Below are 18,717 nucleotides of genomic sequence, written 5' to 3'. Positions count from 1 at the left end.
GCCAATTAGATTACTGGTTATGGAAAAGTAGTAAAGTGAACTTTAACTACAACACAGATCTTTAGGGACTCTATTTACATATGCGTTTATTTTTCAAAATAATTTAAAAATAGTTTCATTTGTAAATTTTACTTAAAATTAGAAAATGACATTTTATTTAGAGTAATCTTGTTGAAATGTAATTGAAAGTGTAATTTGATTTGACATTAAGTTGTTAACTACATAACATGTTGCTATAACTACAAGATTATTTTAATTTACAGGATATGGCTCTGATCATTAGTTATAGTTTATGGTCCTCTAAAATTTTCTCTAACTGGACCTTAATGAATTTTAATTAGTTACCGTTGGTCTACATTATGAAACCTTTTCAAGGCCCCGGTTTCAGAGAGGTGTAATTTAATAGGAGAAGTGATATCTTTATTATACACTCAACTTAAACTGCACCTTTATGTGACATTTCCTCCAGTGTTCATGTTGGTAAACTAACACCTCTCCCCTTTCAGCTGTCAGGGCTTACACCTTCATACGTCACTAACATTTACTGTGCAGGTGGCCACAGCTTTCTGAAAGCTGGATGCTTTTCAGTTTGATTTATTTTCAGCTTACAGGAAATGTGTGTAGGTCATAGAGAGACGAGAAGAAAAAGAGTTGTGAGAGGAGGAGAGACCACAAACTATCTTGCAGATCACCTTCATCAAAACATATGAGTCTGTTCATCCATATCTTTTATGTCTTTCGGCTGTGGAGCAATAAAACACTGCACAGATTTGCAGGCTCCGGTGTGTAACAGAAGCTGTTCTACAGTAGCTGCTCTTCAAAGAGCATGATATTTCAGCATGTGATATCCTTTCCAAGGATGAGGGATGTAAGACTGTAGGGGGAGCTTCATGTGGCAGCCGCTGCATCCATGGCGATCTAACCTGACAAGCTGCGATGCTTTATTTCTATCAGATGTTTCCATGAGAGGCAGAGCTATGGGACTTGGCTGATTTTGACGGAAAGTTAAGATCTGTGAGTGAACACAGAGATAATTGAAAATGCATGCTGTGCTTGGTTTTTTCTTACACATGGTGTTTTTTTTTTTTTATATATGTGTGTGTGTGTGTGTGTGTGTGCAGGTATGTGTGCCTCTCTTATTTTCTTAACAGTGCTGACCTGAGCCTGGTCACATTTTCATAAACTTCACTGGAAATGTCCACAAGCAGAGAGGTAGTTCATAATTTTAATGAAGCAGCAATGCTTCCACTTGCATAAATAAACAAACAATGAATTCTGGAAATAAGGAAGCCATTTATGTAGAATTTGTGCACAGAGGCACTGAAACCAGTTAAATGGCATCTGGCAATGGCAAATTTACTCCACTGTATATCTGCAAATGTGCACTCCTGTTGACATAGAAAAGCCAATACACATTCAAGTTCTTGACGCTAGAATAAAGAAGGCTACTCCAGTCCTGCTGACACATAGGATACCCACTCTAAAAAGTTCCTTATCCTATAAGTAGTTTGTCACATTTATATTAACTTAGATGTAACCCATTCAAATGATTCGCACTATGTTTATCTTTATAGCGCAGCTCCATTTTATTCCAAGGGATAAACAGTGTTAGCTAAATTCATATATTTGGATATACAACTGCTTATGAGGCATGGTGGCGCAGCAGGTAGTGTCACAGTCACACAGCTCCAGGGACCTGGAGGTTGTGGGTTCGATTCCTGCACCGGGTGACTGTCTGTGAGGAGTTGGTGTGTTCTCTCCGTGTCCACGTGGGTTTCCTCCGGGTGCTCAGGTTTCCTCCCACAGTCCAAAGACACATGCTGGTAGGTGGATTGGCGACTCAAAAGTGTGTGTGTGTTGCCCTGTGCCCCCTCCTGGGTGTAGTTCTGCCTTGCACCCAATGATTCCAGGTAGGCTCTGGACCCACCACGACCCTGAAGTGGATAAGCGGTTACAGATAATGAATGAATTAACTGCTTATGACCAGCTCAAAGGAGACCTGAGGACAGTGACACTTATTTTAGTGAAAGGTTTACTGCAATTTATAACTTTCTAACCTTCTTTTGAAAGTCAGTGTATTAATAAGCAATAATCCCCCTTTCGGTGCATTAAAATTCTCTAAACTTTTGAGAAGGCCTGATTGCATATAGGTTCATGAACATTACTAATATTAGGCATTGATTTTCTGATAAGTTCTGAATCAAATATTCAACTCCCATGCTAGGTTCAAGGCATGGTTCAAGAGGGTTTAAGGCATGGTTCAAGATAGGATACTTCTGAGCATCTCATTCTATTGGTCATGTAATGATTAGTGATAATAAGCAAAGTACCTGCATTCAAAAAGTGTGTAATATGCTTATTATTTACAATAATACTCTGTGCAGTCTGCAACAACACCCTTAACTATCTTCTTACTTGGTTTTGATATGTGAACATTCCCTGCAGAGTCAGGTCACGAATCCTGCTGTTCTGTTTAGAAGTGGAGCACCTTATCACCTACAGGAATAGAAACAGTTTGGGTGAGAGGCTGTTAAGTAAAGTGGAAAACCTGTGCAGGAAGTGACTGCACTAAACCTCAAACCCTGCTGCTTTTGACCCTCTTTCAGTCCATAAAACAAGACCTGCACTGACTGAGAGGCTTCTAGTTGCATTCATAAAAAACAGAGGGGGAAAAAGCAGCAGCTTTGCGTTCATGAATGGAGCATTGTGATGTGGGGCAGTCTTGTTTTCTATTGCACTTGATCCAGTAGTGAAACTGCTAATTGGTGAAGTGTGTTACTCAGGTCAACCTGAGGTTTTGCCTTCCACAAGCACACACTCTTGTGCAAACGGCCTCCAAACACTGCATTCCAAATGAGATCCGGCATCCATTGGAACTGCCTGTGTTCTGTGATTAATTGCAATTTATCTCAGACAGATGATCAAAAATCACAAGCAGGTTTTTTTCAAAGGGTAATATGTACAAAGGTGTTTCTTTGACAGATATTATTTAGTTCTTTAAAAGACCTTTTGGTGGGTGGTTGTTTAAATCCATTCTTTTAAACATAATTTTTTAAAATGGTTTCTAAATGTTTTTCTGGAACATATTGTACTATGAAAAACCTGAACTTTATGTACTTCGTGCTCACTTAAAAACTTAAGGGTAGCTTTGAATTCGACTCGAATATTTGACACCCATATATCCAATACAGTCAAAATCACCTTCTTCCACTTACACAATTAAACAAAGTTTACACAAAATTATGCTAATTGCTCTAGCGTCTCAGAGCCAAACATAAACAGTAATTCTGCAACGCCCTTCCTTTTAGCCTCACCCTCTCTCCCACTACAACCCCACCTCCAGTCTTAACTTCTTGTTGCTGAGAGCAAAGGCTAAAAAAGTCACACTGACTAACTCACAATGAACTCATAATATCTGTAACAATAAATGTTATCAAGTCTGTCAAGAAAACACAGTGGCAGCAGACTCAGGCTCTCCCTCTTTGCAGTAGTTTAAAAGTGGAATTTTCCTTACAAGGGGAGTTAGAGAAGAGAAAGCAAAATTTCCCTGTGCAATGAAAGGAGTCCCTGTGCGAGGAAAGTAATCATTGACCGAGGACAGCGTTTCTAGGAGAATAATTGTGAGTTCAGAGTCTGGTTGGAACCTTTCAGCATAACTTAGTGTTCCCCATAATGAAAAAGTCAGTCACGCATTAATTCTCGTCTCGCTATGTGTTTGTGGCTATTTTTGTGATTTTATTTTCTCCATAGAACAATGTGTGAATTGTGGTGTTGTCTTGAATAATAGACATAATTTGGTAATAGAATCCTCCATCTTGCTTTGAGAAAGCTTTGTGGGCCAAGTTTCCAGGGGGCGGGGCTATCTGTTGTCCCAGGGTTTGAAAACAAGGCCTAGAGAACAGCAAAACAGAGCAGTATGTGGCGTCTTTCTCTGCTCATAACGCTTTAACTCCACTACAATTTTACAATGAAATGAGTTGAAATGAGTTGAAAAAACTAGTCCATGCATTTATAGCTTCATGACTAGAGTACCACTATGCACTCCTGGAAAGGAGCTCATGTAAAGTGTTACACAAGCTTCCGTTAGTTCAAAATGCAGCAGCCAGAGTTCTCATTAGAGCTAGACAATTTGGCCACAGCTCTCTCATACCTACACTGGCTACCAATAACATTTCACACTGACTATAAAATACTCCTATTGGCTTATAAATCTCTAATGGTTTAGAGATTTATATGGTGTAGGCCTGCAGTATCTTACTGAGCTTCTCATAGCTTGTTCCCCATCACATACACTTTGTTCACAGGATGCACGTCTAATTCTTGCATTGGAACAGAAGTAAAATATCATGATTTTTTATGGCATTAATGCCCTTTAATTATTTTTGTAACAATATTCTTAATTAATCACCTCATGTTAAGTAAAAATACTTCAAAGTCATTCTTGGTACACCAATATTTCAAAACAATGTTGTTAAATTGTCTGACACTAGTGTCATAAAGCATAAAACACTGAAGGCAATCTTTATCCATTAGGTAGAACCGAATTGCTGTGAAATTGCATTTTGCAAACAAGCAGTTTTGGTTTAAGATTTATGGGCAATTTAATTACTAGTTTAAATTTCCATCCATCCATTATCTGTAACCGCTCATCCAATTCAGGGTCGCGATGGGTCCAGAGCCTACCTGGAATCATTGGCGCAGGGCAACACACACATTCACACATTCACTCACACACATACGGTCACTTTTGAGTCGCCAATCAACCTACCAGCGTGTGTTTTTGGACTGTGGGAGGAAACCGGAGCACCTGGAGGAAACCCACTCGGACACAGGGAGAAGACACCAACTCCTTACAGACAGTCACCCGGAGCGGGAATCGAATCCACAACCTCCAGGTCCCTGGAGCTGTGTGACTGCGACACAACCTGCTGCACCACCAATGCCGCCCCAAATTTAAATTGAATAAAAAAAAATAATTTAAAAAAGCATTTTAGGCGTTTATGGAATAAAAAATAAACTAGCCAAAACATGAAAAGTGTGTTAAGTTTGTATAAATTCCCAAAATACGCATGAATGTAGGGCCAGGCGTACTGCAAGATAGGATTTTCATCCATCGCACTCCAGCTGTCACTTGATGCAGCTGCATAGGTGTTGAGCTGGATAGCTCTGTCTAGACCAACCCACCTTTAAAAAAGTGTGCGCTGTAACCAGATTTTGAAACTAACATTCTTGTATGATGCATGAGACAAAAGTAATGAAAGATTTGACTTTGAAATGTAGTGAAGTTAAAGTAAAATGTCCCCCAAAGTAATAGTTCTCTAGTAAAGTACTGATACACAAAAAAAAAACTACTGAAGTACAGTAATGAATTACATTTACTTTGTAACTTTTTACCACTGCTTTCTCCTGCATCGAGATGTCCTGTTCCTGCTGCACTCCCTGGTGTTGCCCTGATCCAGCCCCCACCCCTATGCCTCCTCTACAAGATACTGGCCTTGTCTCTCCTATAGCTCTATGCTTGGCCATGCAAGGATGCTGTTTTAGCCCAAATGAACTTGGCGCTTGTTTTTGCCCTTCCACAGGGTAACTGACCACCTCCTGCTTGCTCATACAGTTTCATCACTAATATTTCACATTCACATTACCTACCTAATGATTATCTCTATCCATTCATTTTTACTGCCAGGTTATTTGCTGTCCTCTCCAGTGTTGACCTGAGGAGGATGGGTTCCTCGGTACGAGTCTTGGTTCCTTTCAAAGTTTTATCTTCATGCGCTGAGGGAGATTTGCCTTGCCACTGTCGCCCTTGGCTTCCTCATAGAAGGCTTTCTGTTGTGAAAAGTGCTTCATATATTCATTCATTCATTATCTGTAACCACTTATCCAGTTCAGGATCGCGGTGGGTCCAGAGCCTACCTGGTGGGTCCCTCAGGTGGGTCCAGAGCCTACCTGGAATACACCCTGGAGGGGGCGCCAGTCCTTCACAGGGCAACACACACACCTACTCACATCTACAGACACTTTTTGAGTCGCCAATCCACCTACCAACGTGTGTTATTGGAGCGTGGGAGGAAACCGGAGCACCCAGAGGAAACCCACGCGGACACAAGGAGAACACACCAACTCCTCACAGACAGTCACCCGGACCTGCTGCACCACCGTGCCACCCCTGCTTCATATATATATTGCTCATACAGTTTCATCACTAATATTTTATATATATATATATATATATATATATATATATATATATATATTTTTTTTTTTTATTGATTGATTGAGGGCTAAAACTGAAGGTGTGTGAAAACATTGCTAGGTGAACTATTAATCCAAAAAACAGTAGTCAGTAGCACATAAACATCATACTTTACATTAAAAAAAACTGCTATAATAAAGAAAATACATAAACAAAACACTTTTTATGAATGTTGGTTTCAACTGCAAATATCAAACGGCTTTTGATTTAAAAACTTTTTCATCATAATAATATAATTCATAAATGTTACTGAATGGAGGAAAATGCACAGTTCAAATCCATTCAGATAAGTTAAACTCATTTAGTGTTTTAATCCAAAATAGGTAGGTTATAACTGTATTTTATGGCTTCTGTGAAATGATGTTTTAAGGAACCATCCAGAGAAAGATCATTTAGAGTTCCAAAACTTGTTCTTCAATGCTTTTGGTCTCTTAAGCAGTTTTTATTAGTAAGAGTGAGGCAGTGTTTATGTTGCTAATGTGAAGAGCAGGTGATGTTAGCATGGTTCATCAGTATTCTCAGCACGTTCCTCAGATTGGCAGAGCAGGTTGATGTTCCCAGCAAAGGCACTTACTGCCAGTTATATCCCTCTCTGCACCTGAAACCTGCCCAAACATCAATCTTCATTAAGACAGCCCCTTGGGTGTTTCTTGGTAAACACACAGATGTGGTAAATCAACACATTCTGAATATACACCAACCCACACAAACACCTGTACAGCAGTCATTAACGGTAGTACCTCTTAGTGGTAACATACTTAACATTACCACTGCTATTGGACTCTGCCTTCTTTGTCCTCTGAAGGATTGACGTACTTAAAGAACACTGGCGCTCTTTAAGTCGCGTATTTAATGGAACTTGTATTGCTTACTGTAATGTCTTTGTCCTTAGTCCTAGTCCTAGTGGCTGCCCCAACCCACAGCTCTATAGCGCCATCTCCTGGTGTCCTGGGGCTGAGAACAGACTGCACTCTTCAGGAAATGCATTAAACCAAGAGTTCAGTATTGAGGGGAGAATTTAATTGCATTCAACTACAACAAGTATTAGTGGGGTCTGATGTAGGATGATTAGTACTGTACCACAAACTCCAATTTTTCCAATGACACTGATGGAGTTTTATCTTTCTGGACAATGCAGGCAGGCTTATCATCAGTCTTGACACTTTGAAGTCGTGCAGCTGCTCCAGAGCTTCAAATTGGTTTGTTTATTTTTAATTTAACTTAATACTTTTGTTGAGTTCGAGCAGTATACAGGGTGTCTACAAACTTTTGGACATATTTAAAACTTCATCCTAATGGTACATAAGACCATGAGACAATTCTCTGCTACATTTTAATTACATACAGGGGTGTTGACTCAGATGCACTATGTGTTCACTGTATTCAGTGTGTCACTGAGATGCTGTGAGTCTGATCCTCTCTGTATTGGGAATGTAAGATAGCACAGCTGACTTTGCTTTTCCTGGATGGTCAAAATCAACAAAACATATACTTTGACCAAGATATTTTGCATGCAACAGGCAGGTATTGCTTTAGCTTTTTGATACAGCAACATCAAAATTTCTTGACCTTGTTTATATGCTTATATCACCAGTAGCCAGCACTTATACTGCAGAAATTTAACATTCTGGACGCCCACTTCCTTCATTTTCACCCAATGCTAGTGCATGTGATCCAACCAATAAAGTCACTGCTGGATGGTGCTAGTCTCATTAGGATGGTAGACCTCCAGGTGGAGAGGTGATGGTCACAGCTTTATCCATTAAATTACAGCCACATGAGTCAGTGTTTAGAGGAACAAGTTGCTGGTGATAAAGAGCAGGTGCGCCTAATAAAATGGCCACTGAGGGTCTGTTTGATTGGTCAGGGGATATTGTTCTAGCCAGTTTCATCTGATATAGAACATTACATGAATCTATCCATCCATCCATTATCTGTAACCGCTTAGCCAGTTCAGGGTCACAGTGGGTCCAGAGCCTACCTGGAATCATTGGGAGCAAGGCGGGAATACACCCTGGAGGGGGCGCCAGTCCTTCACAGGGCAACACACCCACTTACCACTTACCACCAAATTATTTATGCAAAATAGTGTCTTGTATGCATTATATAGTTCCCTGTATTAATGGTATAGTTTAGACTTGTTTAATAGTAATGCTGTTATGACTATTCTGACTGGATTATATGCCTACAAAGGGTTAATGAGGTGAATGGTTTGCCTGGCTGAAATATGTGTGTACAACACAGTGTGAAACACAGATACATGTTTCTGACTGGTCAGCAACGATATGTGTGATAAATATAAATGTCCAATATATTGTTTGTCATTTATGTTAAACAAAACTGCTAATACACTCAAAGAAATAAGTTATGAGATCAGTTCCAGAAAAGTATTTCAAAGTAATTCAGGAAGCTTCAACCATATTGTGAAAGAGCTGTACAACCTATAACAATCAACTGCACCACATTATTGTGTTTTACAGTAATTTGATTGCATTATGTCACAACAACATTGTTGACCTTATGAACTAATTTCCAGCGAAGGTCTGGCGCCCTCTCCAGTGTGAGCCCCGCCATGCGCCCATTGATTCCGGGAAGGCCCCAGACCCACCGTGGTTACAGACAATGAATAAAAGAATGAATGAATGTACAGACTTTTAAATTATAAATTCCTGATCACACACAGTCCTACATCTCATCCTACAGGCAATAGCTGGAGCTCTATTACTGCCCAAAGCTTATAGCCTATTTGTCCAAGTTTGGCATTGGGTATGGTGACTTTAGGCCCACAGAAGTATCCTGATTGGTTTTATGCTTTTCTATACATACATATGAAAATACATTTGAGCTGTGAGCCTTGGCCTTAGTGGGGATTTAGTCTTGCGTTTGTTACGACAGCTATGGCAGTGATTCACTTATATGAAACCCAGGACCTTCCTCCATGCTGCATTGCCGCTGTTTGTTCATTAGAGGGCGATAAGCTTCCTTCTTATGTTTTACATGAACGGGTTCATGAAAGGGACAATTCAGGTAAAGTTATAAGGCAATGCATTAAGCTTCCTTCAAATTAGCTCTGCGCAAGTTCTGCAGAAAGCAATAGCCTTCATCACATCCAGTGGGTAATCAAGATAATGGAACAAATTACTTCTGTAAATTTCTGATAGACGACATTCCCTGCATTCAGCCTGTTGAAATATAGGCTCATTTATCCTCAGTATTTTTGCTTTTTTCTCCTTTCCTCTCTCGTTCATTGTTTCATGATATCATTCTAATGTGCATCTTTGTCACACTAGAATAAGTAACAGGATGTTCACTGCGGATTTCCAGGTAAAAGCTTCCCACTGCATCATTTCCACACCACCAGATATTGTACTATTATTATTATTAATATAGTAATCAAAAGAGTGGAAATGTCATGGTGTCTAACTTATAAAGGCACTACAATATTTCAATGATTGAAAGCCTGACGTCTTCTTGCAGGACACCAACTGCCTAAAAGATAATTTGAATGTTATGACGTTTCTACCAAGAGCATTGTGCATATTAACTCTATATCAGTGCAAATGTTCATTCATTATCTGTAAGCGCTTCTCCAGTTCAGGGTTGCGGTGGGACCAGAGCCTACCTGGAATCATTGGGCGCAAGGCATGAATACACCCTGGAGGGGGCACCAGTCCTTCACAGGGCAACACACACTCACGGACACTTTTGAGTCACCAATTCACCTACCAACATGTGTTTTTTGGACTGTGGGAGGAAACCCGGAGGAAACACACACGGATGCAGGGAGAACACACCAAATCCCTTACAGACAGTCACCTGGAGCAGGAATCACAGCCACAATCTCCAGGTCCCTGGAGCTGTGTGACCGCGACACTACCTGCTGCACCACCGTGCTGCCCAGTGCAAATCTGTCCAGGATATAATAATTAAATAATATTTAATATTGGAACTGTTTAGGATAATGGAGAAACTCTGGTGGAGTTTTCTCTAAAAGGAGATCAGAGTTCGAACTAAAGGAAACTTAATTATTAAAATGCCAATATGCATCATAACATTATGAAAGCTTTCAAATTTTTTGTTGAGGCCAGAGATGTATTACTGAGTGGCCAAAAAGCACACCACAGCAGGATATTGCCCCAGACAGAGAGGATCAGTCCACTAGCTTAAAAAGGTCAGCACACCACTGGCTGTAGGCCATGGCTGGTCCACCAGCAGACCAGATTAAAATCCACTGTACAAGATCTAACTAGCTTCAAATAGAATTTAAATTCAATGGAAATAAAACAAATATTACCAAACACTGTGAGAGGTAGTCTGATATAAAATGATTACGCTGAAAATATTGACACTATGCTAGATTATAACTGTTTACTAATTTAATTTGCAAAGACTTACAAAAGAAGTTAAAGAAGGAAAAAAATGTTTAATGTCTGGTGCTCCTCACAAAAAAACTGCAAAAACCCAGTGGACCTCCAAGATTGCCCACAGTGAACCAAACATGGTCCATATTGTTGCTAGCCATTTGTCTACTTTTTTATTTAAAAAAAACCAAAATCAATTCCATGCACACTTTATTTCAATTCCACTTTACAGTCTGGCCTTATTATTTTTAAAAACAACTATTTTTAGTATTTTACATTGGAGTAGGCCTACATGTTCTGACGAGCTGTATTGATTGTACATTCTCAGACCCATGTTAATGTTTTTTTTTTGTGATTTTCACAAAACCTTGGAAAAAAGTCTCCTAGCAATCTTGTAAATGTTACAAATTTAATTTCTTCTTCTCATCTCTCTTTTTTTTTAATATCCCTCATGGCAATTCAATAGGCCATAGTACCTGTTAATGAAAGTCATAAAACACGACCATAAGTAGTGCACTAGTAGTCATGAAATGAAGTTTAGAACTTAATAATATATTGCGTATTTCTAATACAGCATCACATTTATTCACATGTGGAAATATGAAATCTAGTGTTAGCTGCATGTACATAGTAGTTTAATAACGACTTGTGTACTTAATGAGTGGGGTATCAGCCACAGACAGGTACGCTGTGTGACGTCAGTGTTTCCGGTGACGTGTCATAACGGCTACTTTCGTCCACAGGAGACAACCATCTGCGTTTTCAAAAGTCCCCACCTTGGAGAGCATTTTAAAATCATCTGTATTCAGTGACGTTTTCGTGTGGACAGGAGGCCAGAAAGCAGGCAAAACCTTCGTTTTAATAAACATCCTCATATGGACGGGGGTCTTACAGATTTTCTCGTCAAAATCTGCTTAGCGAGTCACGCCCAAAATATAAAATGGCGTCTTCAGATCAGTACAAAGGAAATTGGCCCGTGAAAACTCCTCGTTAACGTGAAACTGAAAATATGCGTTAGATTTATGTTCACTCATTGACTATTTGTCATTCATTTGACTTTCAGCTCTTTTGGACCCTGATATTTAGGAAACGGCGGACCACTGTTGACCCACTGAGGGCAAAGTTGGAGGTCCACTAGAGTTTAGCACAGAGTTTTGCTGGTGATTCAATAGGATTTTAGCACTTTTCCATTCACAGTCCAATTTACATATTTTTCCTTCATTAGGTTCTTTTGTTATTCTTTATAAATGAGATTAGTAAATAATATTAATCCAGCACAGTGTCAACATTTTTAGCATAATCATTTTATATCAGGCTTATACTCATTATATCTCTCATAGTTGTTGGTAATATTTGTATTAGTTTGTTTTCCAGAATAAAAGTCTCTGAATTTAAAATCTGTTTGAGGAGATTATAAATGAGTTGTATCCTGTACAGGACAGTGATCTGAGTGGTCCGGTGGTGGTCAAGCAGTGGTCTACAGTCAGTGGTGGGTCAGCATTTTTATTCCAGTGGACCGATATATGCTCGCTGTCTGGGGAAATCTGGTAAGTTAAATTGGGTAAGGATCACATTTGAGTAATGGGTCTGAGACTCGTGTCGTGGGGAATTTAAAAGTCTGTTTTACCTGGCTGAGTCATTCCCTTCCCCAAAACACCTCAACAGATGCCGACACGCTTAAGACATGTGGTAGGATTGTTCTCCACCAGCCCTACATTTTGTTAGATGATAAAATAATGGCATTCTCACATCCCTTCATAATTTATTATCATAGGGTCTACAGTGAACATTCAGGTTGGTGTTGAACGGTCACCCTTCGCCTGCTGTGAATGCACTGTAGTGATATTGGTCATTGAGTTTCTTTGTAAATTAGGCTGCTTGTTAAAAGGCTTCACAATGAATTTGTGGACTAATGTCTGAAATCTCACATTGATAAGAACATGTGTGTCCACTTACCGCAGAGTGGCGCTAGTGCGCAGCCGCTCGCGGAATGTTTCTTCATAAATGGAGGAGTACTGGGGGGATGTTCCCGCACTCGGTCACTTCAGCTCGTCCTGGGTCCGCACGCTGCGCGAGGCTCTGTCCGTGGAGTCCAGCTGTAGCGCGAGGAGCTGCTGCAAGATGGACAACAGAGCACTGGACATTTGCAGCTGTTTTCTGTGAAGAAGACGACTTTGTGCTGAACTTTTAAGCAGGAGAGCAGGAGTTTGTCCGTTCTTTCTGTCCGGTGTGTGTCCGCTGTCCAGATGGCCGGAGCTCAGCCGGGGGTGCACGCGCTGCAGCTCAAACCCGTGGCCGTGTCCGAGAATCTGAAGAAAGGGAGCAAGTTCATGAAATGGGAGGATGTAAGTAGGAGCTACTATACAAGGAACTCACCTGCTACTGTTATTGTTTACGGCAGCAGTTGTAGTCCTGCTACAGGTCCTAACAGCTACATATTGTTTCACAAAAATACTGTAAAACATGAGACCTCTATAGTTTCCCAAAGTGTTAGTAACTTAAAAAGAATGCATTGGGCTGTATATTTTAATTGTTAATTCTGCTCACCCTACAACTCAATCACCACTGTCATCTACAGTCACCACTCCCATCTACAGGTGAACAAAATGAAGGGAGAATATAACTATAATATAATTTGTTTCACCTTATTTTATATAGGCTTTCAGTGCAATTTGATAAATTGGTTAAACCCCTGTTCTTTTCTGAGGAGACCAGCAAGTCCCTTTTCTCTGTACTTAAATACTGAATGTAGTGAGAGATGAGCTGTTATTAGCTTAAATCTCCCACCTTAAATTTTTCAACACCTCATTAATAGACATTGGATAAAATAAAAAATCTCTCGTGAATCTCTTTCAAACTGTCATTTATAATTGTAAACAATATTTCAGCAAGACTGACATCTCTAGACACACACAGTCTCATACTTTAATAAGCTTGTAATATTAAAATGAGGGTCACGTAAATCACTTTATTTTGTGTAATTGCTGTTCTGATGACCATGTAGTGGCACTCCTTTTAAAGGGGAATCGCATCCATTTTCCCTCCATATTGTTATATTTCTGCTCAGTCAAACAGATGATGTGACTAAAGTCATTTAGATTGTATTGATGTGAAATGTGGAGTGAAGGTTTTCGGATCCAGATAGATGTAGTGTTTAAAGAATCAAAGAAAAACTCCAGTTATGAAATGTTTACCAATACATTGCTGATGTTAGAGACATTGTTTTCCTGGGGTTCGTCTCTACAGCGAACGTTTACAAATTAAAACACTCCTAACTGTTTATATCTCAGTGAATGAATGATGCATACATTGGGAAACCCCTTAAAATGCAAAAATGTTCCATGTAGATGAAAATGAGCCTATATTTAATTCAGGAATCAAGTGGAATAAACATCATGTGCATTTACAGATGTGTTATTTCATTTGGATCTATATTAATAGGATTCACCTCTTTATTATGCTGCATATGAGAAAAATGCATGTGAAATTATAGTGATTTGACAAATGGAGAGAAACATTCATTGAACAGTTGGGTGTATTCTCTGTTAACCAAGAGCAAGTGAGAGTATGCCTGCAGTGAGAGTACTTTTATCATTTGATTTACATTTGCTTTTAATAAGACTGGCAAATAAGAGGACAGATCTGTGGCTCTCTTACTCCTCAAATGGAGAATAATTGGCTTTTATGTAATTCATTAATGGAACACACTATTCTCTACAGACGTCTTCAAATGATGTCACAAGATCTGAAAAAGCAGAGATTGAGGACCAGATTTAGGTTTAAATCTAAGGAATAGTTACTAATTCCAATGAACTCCACTGAAGTGAGTAGGTGTGCTGTTTGCTTCTTTAGGTTTGTACTGAGGTTTTAAGGCCAGCGTGGCTAACAATGACTAATGGCCGTTTGAGCGTGACAGTTTTAAATGGCTCTTATTACATGTATTATATCTAACACATTTATATAAAGGACCTAATCTCAGGTGTCCTGGGACAGCATGGAAACTTTTTACAGACAGCATTCGACTTAAGAGATAGGAGAAAATCTGTCTGCTCTTGATTCAGATCTGTGAAAATTCACAAGCGTTTCTCTCAGTCCTTCCCCATCTCAGTGCTGTGGGTCTGACAAAGTGTGTAGTTGCCAGAATCTTTTACTCCGAACCAGAAGCAGACAAAAAGATAACGTGACAAAGGAACAATCTACTGGGCCCCACACAGCCCAGACCTCGACATCAATGAATGCATTTGAGATTACTTGGATCATAAAAAAGGAGAAATATAGCTAGTTTCTAACACTGCAGTGAAGTTCACAGCTGTCAAAGTTGTTCCATGCTGTGGTATTTTTACATTTCATTTGTGAAGAGTTGATTCAGCTTTTGACAAAAACAGAAGTCATTCATGAGAGACACTCCAAAACACCACAGGGAAGTCATAAATAATACATTCATGGATGTCTTCCCGACTGCTCTGTGATGCACGCACGCGTGTGTGTGTGTGTGTGTGTGTGTGTAGCCCTGTCCATCAGTCATTGGCCCTGGAGGAATGGAGCTGTTTTGTCCTATTCTAAAACCCTGGCCCTCGACTTTCTCCTTTGTTTTCCCAGTATGTTGCTGCTATGGGTGTGGACCATGCTATGGCCCTATTCTAGACCCATCAGCCTTTCCAAAGTTCCCAATTTTTGTTTTCTGTTTAGTCCTTCCTCTCTCTCCCGCTCTCTCCTGCTCTAACTGTTTGAATCCCTCAATTTTTCTTTCCATGTATCATTTTCTCTCTCTCCCCTCTCTCTGTGTCACACACTACTTCTGTCACGTTTGGTGTGAGGTGTGGAAGACGGGTGTTTGTGTTTTCCAACATGATGTTAAGCAGCAAAGCAGCGTTCCTCTGGGAGCTTTAGAAATGTGGCACGTTTCAGTTTTGTCAGTGCATCTCACATTTACTGGCTGCAGTTGTGACAACTTGCTGTTGGTGGGGTCTCTACAGATTAATAGACAAGCTCTGCTGAGTTCCATAGCCTTGCCATCATGGCTATATTTGTTAGAGTTGTCTAGAGCTTCTCCTATAAGGCCACAAAGCACAACATTCAGTGGAACAAACACGGGGCTAGTCACAATTTTGAGATGACAGTTTGATCTCCTATTGTTTGTAGGATATTGTTGCAAAGTGTTGAATCTCAACAGCTGATTTAATATTTCTAATAAATTCTAATTATATATATATATATATATATATATTTCATGCTCATTCACAAGATATTGAAAATAAAGCTGATGGTTCTCTATTGTAGTGTGGCATGACACAACAGGTGTCGTCCACCCTGGGTTCAGGCTTAGCCACCGGGCACTGTCCTTGGGGTGTTTCGTCCTCATCTCCCTGTCTATGTGGGTTTCCTCCTGGTGCTTAGATTTTCTCCCATGATGTAAATACATGTTTTTCGGTAGGTTCGCTGGTCAAAATATTCATAGCTTTGAGTGACTGGGAGAGTACGTGGTGTACTTTGATGGACAGGCACCCTGTTGGGTGAATATTCCTCCTTTGGGCTATGGATATCAAAGCATCTGCTTAGTAATGTAACATTTTTAAACTAAATGACGTGTAACTGTTTGTAGACGCCTCTTCTAATTTTTGAATTCAGGGACTCAGAAACAGATAGTGCTGACACAATGTGGATAAATTCTACAGGGGGGTCAAATGAAATAAGACACTTAATTTATCTTCAGATAGTTGTCCATTTAAGGCAGAATATAAAGTTAGAAGGAACTGACTTCAGCTTCGTAAATGCCCACATTTCAGTAAGTACTCAGAGCACTGCTTCATTTAATGGTAAGAGGAAAACTTGAATAAACATTTGGTGTATTACATCTAACATCATACTTTTGCTAGATCAAGCCCCCCTCCATTTGAGCTTTAACTCAATGCATATGCAATGGTCAAAGTGGTGTTTTTATTATTATTATTATTTTTTTTTTTTTTTCACTTGGTCTTTATTTTAACTGACTCAAGTACAAAGAAAATATTTTTGGATATAATTTTTTTCTATGATAAGCTTAATTTTTCAAAACATACTAAAGTTGGACATGTCTACCAGAGTTGTGCATGTTTATCACTGCGTTACCTTTCCTTTTAATTACACATTATATTGGTTTGGAATTGAAAACTGAGGACACTAATTATTTTTTCAACTGTTTATAAAGCAAGCATGCAGATCACCCATGCTGTAGGCACTGATGCACCTCCCATACCATAACAGGTGTTAATTTTTGTGTCTTTTGTTGGTAATGGTCTGGGTGGTCCCTGTCAATTTTGACACAGAGAAGCTGATCTCCTTTTTTTTTTTTCTTGAAAACAAACATTTCTGTTTGTTTTCACCGCACAGGTGTCCTATGCCTTTCCCAGCATCTGAGATGAGCTTGGGCCCAAATAACTCAGCAGTGTTTCTGCATAGGACTAGTGTATGGTTTCTCCTTGCACAACAAGGACTTGTCAGATTACATTTCATATTGCAGCAGTGGTGGACTGTGTTAAGTGATAGAGTTTTCCGAAGTACTCCCAAACCCACAGGGCTACGTTACTCAAAGTATGAGTACCTTATTCATAACGGGTTCTCATGCAGTGCCATCTGATGGTTCAAGGACAAACTTATTCAACAGTGGTGTCCAGCCTTGCCCTACACTTCATGAGATTTTATTTGGATGGTGAAATTATGTCAAATGAAGTTGAATATTGTGTGAAATTTGCACATTTATTTTGCCCTGTCCTAACTTTGTGTTGCAATAAGCAAATTGTTTGTTTATATAAAATAAAGAAATTAAATCAGGTTTGCCAGTGTAACAATGGAAATCTGGTATTCAACAATGGTGTTCTTTTGTCAGTAAAATTAAGGTTGAGGCATACAAATCAATTTTTTATTTTAACAGCATTTTTGGAAATATCCCAACTTCCATGTAAATGGGATTTTACCAAACCATACCAGGTAGATTTAAAGTCAGAGACATTAGCTCATGCATTGCTGCACTGTTTGTGTTGGTCGTCTTCTAGTCCTTTATCTCTGGACGCAGGATACTGTTGGCTGGATAGTTTTGGTTGGGGACTATTCTCAATCCAGCAGTGACACACTAGCTTGAGCAGCCCTGCTCTGTCTGATCTACACATATCAGTGCAACTGGCAATGAAATACCAGCATGTCAATGTCACTGCAGCACTGAGATTTATCCACCACCCAAATCATACCTGCTCTGTGGAGGTCCCGACCATTGAAGAGCAAGGATGTAGGACGCTAACAATTTTTGCAGATCAAGAGATGGACACTAAAGTGCCATAATTTTATGGTTAATGTGTTTTGTAACGTGAAGTGACAGGAATCTCTTCCTGGTTTAATGTGGAGGGCAGTGGTGTTACCCCTATGCTATACCTTGGTCCCATGCATGGTAATCATGTTGTACTGGGTATGAAGGATAGAACCAAACCAACTAATAAGAAAATGTGTCAACATGTTTTGGACATCATTTGTGGTATCTGTTATGGTATTGGTTTTCAAACAAAGTGTTGTATGTTCTCAGGTTGAATCCTATGTGAATGCTGAACACCACTGGCTACTTGAACAACCTCGATTACTTAAAACAACAGGTCATTGATAACTGGCCTACAACATCCCCTTCAGTTGGTGTCATCTCTGAGAAGAGCCTGCCACATAGCATCTACACTCTGCACTATAGCAGAACGATCTCTTGGGGTTTTTCAAAGGCTATTCAATGCCTCCCCCCAGCAATGAGCAGCCCTTTCCAAATGGTCACTGCTCTTTTTTTCTGACAGAGCGATTGATTTCCCCTTTAGTCGTCCACCCACTGCTGGACCCCTCGCAAAAGCTGGCCCGCTTTGAATTCTCTCGCTGTGCCTATCAGAAGGATCAATTAACTAGACGCTACCTCCTCCTCTCAGCTTTATCTCTCCCTCCCTTTTGTCTCAGCACGGATGTGTGCAAGCGAGCCGTATTACCTGAAATAGAATCATTCTCAGGCCCCTGCAGGAAGGCTACACTGAGCACTGTCATATGTGTTTCATGCAGGGAATTCAAAGTGCAGTAAGATTGAGTTACAGCAGAGGAATT

General features: G+C 39.8%; 1 protein-coding gene across 2 annotated transcripts in view; it reads left to right on the top strand.

Moving 5' to 3' along the window:
* The first annotated feature begins 11,347 nt into the window (after nucleotides 1-11,347).
* The window catches only part of plcb1l (phospholipase C beta 1-like), a 125,657-nt gene continuing 118,287 nt past the window's right edge, over nucleotides 11,348-18,717 (top strand). The window contains exons 1-3 of one of the 2 annotated variants that reach the window (XM_066676509.1): nucleotides 11,348-11,777; nucleotides 12,055-12,164; nucleotides 12,579-12,962. In XM_066676509.1, coding sequence (XP_066532606.1) covers nucleotides 12,864-12,962 — 99 coding nt within the window. In that variant the 5' untranslated portion in view covers nucleotides 11,348-11,777; nucleotides 12,055-12,164; nucleotides 12,579-12,863. Of the gene's footprint in view, nucleotides 11,778-12,054; nucleotides 12,165-12,447; nucleotides 12,963-18,717 lie in introns of those variants that run through there. The other variant, XM_066676510.1, reaches the window with a different exon arrangement.

The sequence above is a fragment of the Hoplias malabaricus genome, chromosome 7 (assembly GCF_029633855.1).
Source record: "Hoplias malabaricus isolate fHopMal1 chromosome 7, fHopMal1.hap1, whole genome shotgun sequence".
Lineage (NCBI taxonomy): Eukaryota > Metazoa > Chordata > Actinopteri > Characiformes > Erythrinidae > Hoplias > Hoplias malabaricus.
The sequence above is the reverse complement of the archived record's forward strand: the minus strand, read 5'-3'. Positions and strand labels throughout refer to the sequence as shown.